Source organism: Acomys russatus, chromosome 24 (assembly GCF_903995435.1).
Source record: "Acomys russatus chromosome 24, mAcoRus1.1, whole genome shotgun sequence".
Lineage (NCBI taxonomy): Eukaryota > Metazoa > Chordata > Mammalia > Rodentia > Muridae > Acomys > Acomys russatus.
The window spans coordinates 60412040-60421151 of NC_067160.1; the positions used below are offsets into that span (position 1 = coordinate 60412040).

The following is a 9112-nucleotide window of genomic DNA, read 5'->3' on the forward strand; positions in this document are numbered from 1 at the left end:
GAAAAACCACAGACACTTGTCTGTCAGAGAACAAGCACCTTTTGGAGATGCATTTTATTCCTTTTTTGGTGAGACTGTAGGTATGTGATGAAAGCCAGCTTGGAGGTCACGGGCTGTACAGACCGTGGGCAAGGGCAGAGCCAGGGTGGGGTGGGCACACTCCCTCCTTGACTGGCAATGAGGATGGAAGGTTCTTATTGCTGGCATGCTGGAGGTTTTGGGGGTTCCTCCCTTAGTGGGGAGCTAGATGAGGCGCACCTTCATCTCAGAAACCTTGTAGCTATAGTTGTACCCTCTCCATGACTTCCAGTTGATACCATTTGCATAGCTCTTATGGGGACCCCCAAGGTAGAGACCATTCAGATTGGAAGAGTGACATTCTGAGTACCACCAGGCTCCATGGTAACGCAGGGCACAGCTGGAAGAACTAAGGTCATTGTCTTGGTCTTTGGTGGAGAAGAATTGGTTGTTTTGGGAAGTCAGGGAGTCACCTGTTCAGAAAGAGCATGTGTCATATAGATGCTAGATGCTCACTAAACAGCCACATTTCCTGCCTGTGACTTTCCTATCCTCAGCTGGAGAATCTATAAGTAGAAGTTCAGGTGAAGGACCCAACTTCTCAAGCCTTGGCATAAAGTATGCATCAGATAGGACCCCTCCTCCTGGTCCAGCAAGTCCCTGTGGCTATTGTCATCTGTCCCCCTAACCACAGGAACTGTTCCCTCAGGACCCTCTGAACGGCACTGCTGGGACCCACTGTCTGTCTCCTGTAGCCTGCCTTTCTCTCAGACCTTCTCTTACTCTCTCTCAGTAGGCACCAAAATGGCCTCCTGCCTACAGGATTCATTCTGTTCCACCTCCATGCTGGGCATGCAGCTCACAAGGAGCTTCTGATGGCTTCAGTTTCTCCACCTGCAGAATGTGGTCAGTGCTCCCCACTTTGTCCTTTTCCTAAAAAGTCCCAATGGAGATGCTGTAAAGTGGGTACATACATTTCAGAGCTGTCACCATCAGAGTTCCTGAGGAAGTGGCCTGCCTCGCTTAGCTGTGAGTCCAGCAGTTAAATAGGTGTGGTCATGCCCCCATGGTTTCCTAGGCACACCGGTAATCTCTGCAAGCCATTGTCTCCATGTACATACTCCATGTACATACACTATAGGGTGAATCTCCCAAATCACAGGTCCTTGTGGGAAACAAGGGCTGCTGTGGTTTGCTGGTAAAGTATCCCCTAACTGTGTTGTGTGTTGAAGGCTCAGTCTAGTGCAAACAGTGCTTGGGGGTCAGGTGGTTGGATTAAGAGAGCTGAGACCTCAACAGTGAGTTAGTGGCTAGATTCCTAGGAGGCCATAGGGAGATGGTGACACCAGAAGACAAGTTAGAGGCGGGGTCATTAAGACATGCCTTTGGAGGGTGTACCCCTCAGCCCCTTTCTTTGCTTCCTCTAGCCCTAAAACAGGCTTCGTTCCATCACAAGCTTCTATCATGACCTCACCTTGGGTCTGCAGTAAAGGGGCCCGGAGACTAAGGACTGAGACCATGAACCAAAATTAATCCTTCTTCCTTTTGAGCTTACATCCTTAAGTTTCCTGTCATAGAGATGGAAGTCTGGCTAACTCTGTGTCCCAAAGGTGCTCCTTTGGGGAAGCAGGGCTTTAGCAGCCATGGATATGTGACTCTTTCCTTCTGACTTCATCAGGGATGCTAGTCAGTCGTCCTCAATCACTATACCATGGAGCTGGGCAGTGGGGCAGCCCAGGAGTGCTAACAAATCACATCTCATTGTCCTCATGTGGCATAAAGATGCATATATTAGCATTTTGCAGATGGTTACCTGGGGATCAGAGCCATGGAGCCAGCTCAAGGCCAGCAGGGGGAGATGAGAAGTAGGCTCTTCTACCCCCAGACTGGTTCAGAACACCCCCACCTCACAACCCCTCCTGAAAGCTGCTTACCAGCACCACCTCCAATGAAGTTCCCCAGGATAAGCTTGTATTTATCCTCCTCTCCCTGGATCTTGAAGGAGCTGTACTTGGCAAAGTTCTGCTTGCCATCGAAGTCTGCAAGATCCACCCGCAGCTCACTGGTTCCTGCAGGGAGTGGAGTGGGATGTGAAGGCTCAGACTTTGAGGTGAGCTGGTACCAAGCAGGAGATGGAAGCCAGAACATAACTGAATGCTATCTGAACTGGGCAGCCCTAGGGAATTAATTCACCTGGGTAGGTGCCAACATCTTTGAGCCACAGGAGTACCTTGGGAGTGCCCTGTATTTCTAAGCACCTTTCATGTGTTCTACAGGCAGTACCTCAAAACCCACTGGCAACATTCACTTGGCATGACCCAGCATGCTTTAGTCTGTGAATTCTCCCAGAAGGCTGTGCTTTCTAGTGCACCAGCTACTTTGCTGTGCAAGTTGTTGTTGTTTTAATTGAATGTACAGGAGCAACATAATAAGGTGCCCTGGCAGTGGGTAAGAGACAAAGGACTATGTAGTTTCCATTTGATAATCAGGCCATGAGTTAGTATTTTGTACCATGGTGGGACTAGAAGGGCCTTGGGGGTCCTGCTGTCTGTGGCTAGTAGAGGCAAGGGGGACCTCTGTAGGAGTCAGAGGCAGGTGTTCTGGGGGAATTAATAGCTAGAGCTGACAAGAGATGTCCCCAAGACTAGCAGGCAGACCTCTTCTGTTGGGTCCTAGGATGTCAAATCCCACAGCTAGATAGGTCCCTTATCCTTACCCTCTGGAAGGCCATACCTCATGTCCCGGGGGACCACCACTGTGCACTGTGTGTGCTCTAATCACCTGGGACTCTTCTGCCCACAGCCCAGGTCTCAGGGTCCTAAGGTTATCCCATCAGGCCAGCACTGCCTACCCTGGGCAGTTAGAGCATGAATGTTGTCATTCCCCAGCCAGAACTCCCCCAGCTGACTGCCAAAGCCCTGCTTGTACGAGGTCCAGTCCCGAAAGAAGTCCACAGAGCCGTCGAGCCTCCTCTGGAAGACCTGGGACAGTGAGGTGTACACAGAAGTCAGCATGGGGAACTGAGCCTCAAAACAGAGCAGGAATCCATGATCTGCAGAGCAACGGGAACTTAGTGGCAGAAGCAGCCATGGCAGACCCCATACAATGGAGGAAGTAGCCACATGTCCCAAGCCACATGGCAGGAACAGTGGTGTGCTGGCCCATTCAACATGTGCTGTCCCATACAGGACACCTATCAGCATTTTTCATTCTGTATCTTTAGAGAAAGGAGTGCTCCCTCTGAAGTACTGAGGGACAGAGAATCCCACACAGCTCAATTTCTGTTGAGCATGGGACTTGGTTTCTGAGAGTTCAGTGCCTGAGGGCTAACCCAACACTCACAGTCCAGCCCCCACCGTCGGTGTCCATGTCACACAGCACAGTAAGGGGTCTGCAGTCTGGCAGGTAGATGGTGTACCAACCAGTAAGAAAGTGGCCCCGGGTGAACAACTCCTTGCAGGTCCGAGGTCCTAAGGACAGAAGCAGAGAATGAAGGTGGTACTGGAGTGTAGGTCTGCTCAGAGAAGATTGGCATAAAGCCCACAGTCACATAGCAGAGGCAGAGAAGTGGAGGCAGGTGACAGAGAATATCTGTATGGGGACAGGGTAAGTGATGTGGTCACCTGTAGCACATGACTGAGATGGCCCGGTGTCTCCTGTGTGGGGAGAGAAGAGACACTGGTTATAAGTTGTGAGGTCAGCAGCTTCAACCCATTGGCTCCTGTAACCCCACAAACATGTGAACTGGAAGATTCCAGTACTCTCCTAGACCCTCCTCTTGGGGTACATGGTCCAGCTGCCTGGCTTTTCCTCCACAGCTGTGGTAAGTGCTATTCCTGACAACACCCTTGTTAAGGCCTTGTGTGCCAATGAGAGTGGATAGCCCCGCCTAACTCTCAGCACACCTTGGCTATGCTCTGCCAGACTGTCTGTCTACCAAGAAGGCTTTGTGGCCAAGGAGGTTTCATTGGCATTCAGAACTCAGGGCTATCCCCCTTGATCAAAAGAAAGTGTGAGATTGTGTCTTAAAGTTTCATAGTTTTATTAAAAAAAAAAATAAGCATTGATTACAAAAGAATTCAAATCAGTTTTGCTAATCACCCAAATAGGCCAATGGCAGGTTTGAAAATCTTGCCCCCTGCCATCTGCTGTACCTACTGCCCAGACAATAGGACCCCAGGCTGAGGCCCTTCTCCCTAGGCATGTCTGGGCATGCACAGTGATGTGCACACCCACAAGACACAACATGGGGACTCACCTTTCTCTCCTTTTACTCCTTTCTCTCCTCGGTCTCCTGGGGGAAGAGAACAAGATGCTTGTGCCTAGAGCATCTGGTCAATTGAAGGCTAGCTATCCAAGGCAGCCACTGCTCATGGTCAGCTTGAATGGGGGTGGGGAGGCCATGGGTAGTGCAGCCCCTCCACACTTCTCTCTCCAATTCCCGTGTCTTCATGGACAGATGGATGTGCCCACTTAGCATCCCAGGGTGTCTGAGAGGCTGTTACCTTTGGGTCCAGTTGGTCCTGCCTTCCCAGGTGGTCCAGGGAGGCCTCTCTCTCCTGCCAATCCAAATATACTTTCTAAGAAATGCATCCACTATCATCCCCTGGAAAAGTCTCTGCCTAGGTGGCAAACTCTTGACCCTGTTGTGCTGGCTTTAATGACCTCTGGGACTGCAGCCAGTCTAGCTGTGGAGAATGCAGGGGGTGTGGTATAGCCTAACTTGTGGCTGGGGGAGACACAGTGGGTGGGGTATAGCCTAACCTGTGGCTGAGGAGGGCACAGTGGGTGGGGTATAGCCTAACCTGTGGCCGGGGAGGGCACAGTGGGTGGGTATAGTATAACCAGTGGCTGGAGAAGACGCAGGGGGTGGGGTATAGCATAACCTGTGGCTGGGTGCTGGCACCTCAGGAAGGCACTCTCTAAGCTCTCATATGTGCCTTTGTCCAAGCTATGTGGACCAGGCCTGGGCCATTGCAGCTTTACAGTGAGAGACAGGGACAGGGGGCATGTCTTCAGAGATGCGGTCCTATCAGGTCTCTGCAAGGAGAGGGCAGTTCTCTCAGAGAGTGTCCATGGAGAACACTGTGCTAGCTAGCTTTTATGTCACCATGACACAGGCTAGAGTGATTTGGAAAGAGATAAGGACCGAGGAAATATCCCCACCAGCTGGCCTGTGGGAAAGGTTGTGAACATTTTCATGTTTGGTGGTTGATATCGGTGGGCCCAGGGCACTGTGGGTGGTGCCACCCCTGGGTTAGTGATCCCGAGAGTGAAGAAGACAGGCTGAGCAAGCTTTAAGGAGCAAGCCAGTAAGCAGAATGTCTTCATGGTCTCTGAATTACCTGCTGCCTCCAGGTTCCTGCCCTGACTTCCCTGAATGACAAACTACAAGCTGTGAGATGAAATAAACCCTTTTCCTCCCCAAGTTGCTTTTGGTCATGGTGTTCCATTACAGCAATAGAAACCCTAAGACGGCCCCTGGCTCAATGGAAGCTGTGAGGTGTTCACAAGGTCCTCCTTTCAGGTTCTGATTGCAGGAACCACACTGGGCCCCAGCACAGTACTACTGGTGTCTGCAAGTGCTTGAGAGCTCCAGGTTCCCATTGTCAGGTGTGCCCAAGGACAGAGTGGACCTGTCCATCCTCTACAGATGCCAATGAGGATGAGGAGAAGCAACTTCACTGAAGGGCGGCTGCTGCAGGCCCACTGACCCTACAGTGCCCTGGGGCATACTAGTTCCCACTTTGGGTCAAATCAGCAAAGGAAGAATTCAATACCCTGACTGCATTGATGTCTGTCTCATCCTGGCCATGGGATAATCTCTTCCCTGATGTCCCTCTGCATCAGTCTAGAGGCAGAAATCTCTTCCTCTACTGGGACCAAAGAGATGAGCTGGGAAGTGGGACTTAACCTGGGCCCATCCAAATTGGCTCCAAACCTGGCATCTTCTAGGAGCATCATTGAAGTGTCCAGGTTTGTTCTGTCTCCACCAGATCACCACAGGCTCTACCTGGAGTATCTTCAAGCAAGGGGCTCACAAAGGCAGCTGTCCTGCTGAACCTCAGAGCACATCTGTCTAAGGCTGATTCAGGAAACATAGGTACCACCACTGTCTTTCGCCTGGGGAGAACAAATGTGCTTGAGGTCCCCACCACTGTGAAGGTTGTGGTTCAGAGCTCCAGTGATCATACTCAGAAGCAGACCCCAGATGGAGGCTGCCCCACTTTCCCTGGAGTGCCAGTTTAGAAAGGTACTGGTCTCTTTGAGCCTCTGTTCTTTGAACATCTGAGGCAGGTGGAGAAGAAAGCGACATCACAACTTACAGGTGAAGATGTAAAAGTGCCTGCTGCCTAAGTGCCTTCTAGGACCATGTGGAGCAAACATTGGTAAGGGACCAAGAGGCATGGCTGCAAAACATGCCTGTAGCATCTAAGATGGCCCAGAGAAACCCTGCTGGACCAGTTTTAGACTAGTTGGACCTAGTTTTTGTCACTGACCATTCCATCAAGGTACCCAGTGTAAGACCCAAAATGAGAGGGCCTGAGGCAGGCATCCAAGTTCAGAAGACCAGACTCAGGATCATTCCACCACTGCTGTCCCTTCTATGGACCCCTTCCACAGCACACACCTGTATCTCCCTTGGCACCTGCTTCTCCCTTGGGACCCGTAGCTCCAGGCAAGCCAGGGCAGCCTCGAAGGATGGTAAACTTGTCTGAGCCTGCCAGATCCAGGACCTTCACTTCTGCAGAATAACACAAGTATAGTTACTATTGCCATTTGGGCCACCTGCCCCTAGGGCAGCTACCATGTCAGCCATGGACAGAAGGCTGCAGCCCGAGTTATCAGCCTCCTCTGGAAAGATGGGGTAGAAGTGAAGTCTTCCTTTGATGGAGACTAGGTGGGCAGGTGGGAGGGGAATGCAGGCTCGAACCCTGCCTGATGTGGGAAGCCTGCTGAAGAATGAGTCTTCCAGTTAACAGAGCTGTGGCCCTGTGACAGATCTTCTAAGCCCCCTGAGTCTCTGCCTCTTCAGCTCCAAGTGGTTGTGGGAACTAGAGAGATGGTTCAGTAGTTAAGACACTTGCAGAGGAGCCAGGTTTGGTTCCCAGCATCCACATGGTACCTCACAACTGTCGGTAACTCCACCAGAGGATCTGATGCCTTCCTCTGGCCTCTGCAGGCACCAGGTGTGAAAATGGTGCACAGAAATACACACAGGCAGAAGAGCCATACTCATTTAAAAATTTTCTTAAGGAACAGGGCTGTGGCAAGAACTCAATTTGAGAATGAAAACTAAAGTCTTGACATCATTCTGGAACTTACAGAAAGCTTTTTAAGTGGGTACTGTTTCTGAAAAAATCAAATCTTGCTAGGAAATTGAGTCAGTGTAACATTTTTTTCCCAATCTTTAAGGCTGACCATGGGATGACTGAGCTAGAAGAGGTCTCCTAGGAGAGAGGAGGTGCCTTCCCCAAAGCACAGCTGGAAACAAACAGAAGTTGCCACATTTTAAGCACTATTGTTAGTTAACTGCCTTGCAAAGTGCATACCCTTACAGAAGCACTCTTGGTATAAGAATAGAGCCTGGCCCATCTCAGTGACCAGAGGTCTGTCTGGTGTGTTTCTTCTTGCCAGGCTCTTTTTTTAAATTTGAGATTATAATTACATTTCCCCTTCCCTTTCCTCCCTGAAAACCCTCACATAAGTACCTTCCCTCCCTGCTCTGCTTCAAATTCATGGCATCTTTTTTCACATATAATGTCACGGCTGCCTGGCATTGGCCAACCGATTGGTGGGAAGGGCCACCTCTCCTGCCCCTAGCTTTCCTCAGTTGCCTGTAGTTCTTTGCATAGAGCTGAGGCCTCAGACGCTTTTCCTTGTCCAGTTTTCCTGCTGGGCTCTTTCCCCTGGGTGTGGGCTGTGCCTTGCTGTTTGAGCCCCTTCTCTAACCATGTCACCATTGGCATGGCTGTCCTGTGCCTAGGAGCAATATCCCCAGGGTGGGCAGAGCTGACCAGGGGTCTTCTCTAATTCCAATACTTGCCCATATGTACCATGAGACTCTGGGGTACACTTTTACCAAAGTTACCAAGGGGTGTGGCAGCCACCAGTTTAGAAGATCCTAGTATTTTTCTCCAAAGTCCCTAAGAGGGTAGAAAACAACAGTGTCAGGGTCAGCAGTCACAGGTCCATGGAATTGCCACCTCATCTGGTCCTGGTCATTCAGAGTCTGTCCTCAGAGGGTGACACTAAGCTGACAAGAGCTTCTCAGAAGGTGGGTGCAGGGATACTAAGCGGTCAGTGAATGGTTAGCTCCCTGCTCTCAGGGACTTAGAGCCAGCCTCACCTGGGCAGGTTTCAGCAGCATTTACAGCCAGGTCTTTGATGTAGAGGGTCAAGATGAAGAGTGCAGTGGGTCCCAGGGCCATGGTAACTGCTCAGCTTCCTGCCCTCTCTACAGCTTTGCAGAGGTACCGTGTTTATATAGAGCAGGAACCCCAGCTCCCCACCCCAAGCTCCAATGTCCTAATCTCTAGAGACAGTCATTTCCTGGAGGTCTCTGGTTGTACAAGAGACTGAAATTGTCCCAAGGGTGTGTCTGTTCTTCCAGTGAGGCCTTTTGAGGTTCACTTCCCCTGCAGAAGCATCTGAGCCCAGTCCAAGGTCACCTCTATTTACAAAGGACATGCCTTGTTGATGGCTTAAGTCAAGCATGGACTCACAGTCCCTTTCCAGTTCCCATGAGGCTTTAAAGCATCCTGGGTAGGATCCCAGGATGGTCAGGAATGAGCTGGTCATTGAGAATTTGATGTCACTTGTGTGTACATTTACAGGACAGATCTCTTGTCTTTACCAGCCACCAAGCTCAAAGAACTTACCTGGCATTTACAGGTAAGTAAATGCAATGTCAGGGGCAGCTTCTCACACTTACAGGTGAAGACACTTCTTGTGCCAATCCTTAACCCCCATTCCCCACCTTCTAGCCAAATTCTGTCTTTTGAGTCCTGTATTCTGCATCCTAAGCCTAAGTTGTTGTTGGTTGCTCATCTGAAAGTTGTGGCCATCTGATGTCGTCACTGGGAACCAGGGT

General features: G+C 50.6%; 1 protein-coding gene across 1 annotated transcript; it reads right to left on the bottom strand.

Moving 5' to 3' along the window:
• Positions 1 to 231: 231 nt before the first annotated feature.
• Positions 232 to 8450, bottom strand: LOC127207041 (ficolin-2). Its single transcript, XM_051166327.1, has 9 exons — positions 8369 to 8450; positions 6650 to 6772; positions 4524 to 4577; positions 4277 to 4312; positions 3642 to 3674; positions 3361 to 3488; positions 2870 to 2999; positions 1953 to 2087; positions 232 to 491 (listed from the first exon to the last, which is right to left on the bottom strand). Exons 1-9 carry the CDS (start codon positions 8448 to 8450, stop codon positions 244 to 246), a joined length of 969 nt encoding a protein of 322 aa, XP_051022284.1. The 3' UTR covers positions 232 to 243.
• Positions 8451 to 9112: the final 662 nt, after the last annotated feature.

Coding starts and splice junctions, on each gene's coding strand:
- LOC127207041 (XM_051166327.1), bottom strand. CDS start 8,450: ATGGCCCTGGGACCCACTGCACTCTTCATCTTGACCCTCTACATCAAA. Junction 3,675..4,276: donor AGGAGTAAAAGGAGAGAAAG/GTGAGTCCCCAT, acceptor CTCCCCACACAG/GAGACACCGGGCCATCTCAG. Junction 3,489..3,641: donor ATCTCAGTCATGTGCTACAG/GTGACCACATCA, acceptor TTCTGTCCTTAG/GACCTCGGACCTGCAAGGAG.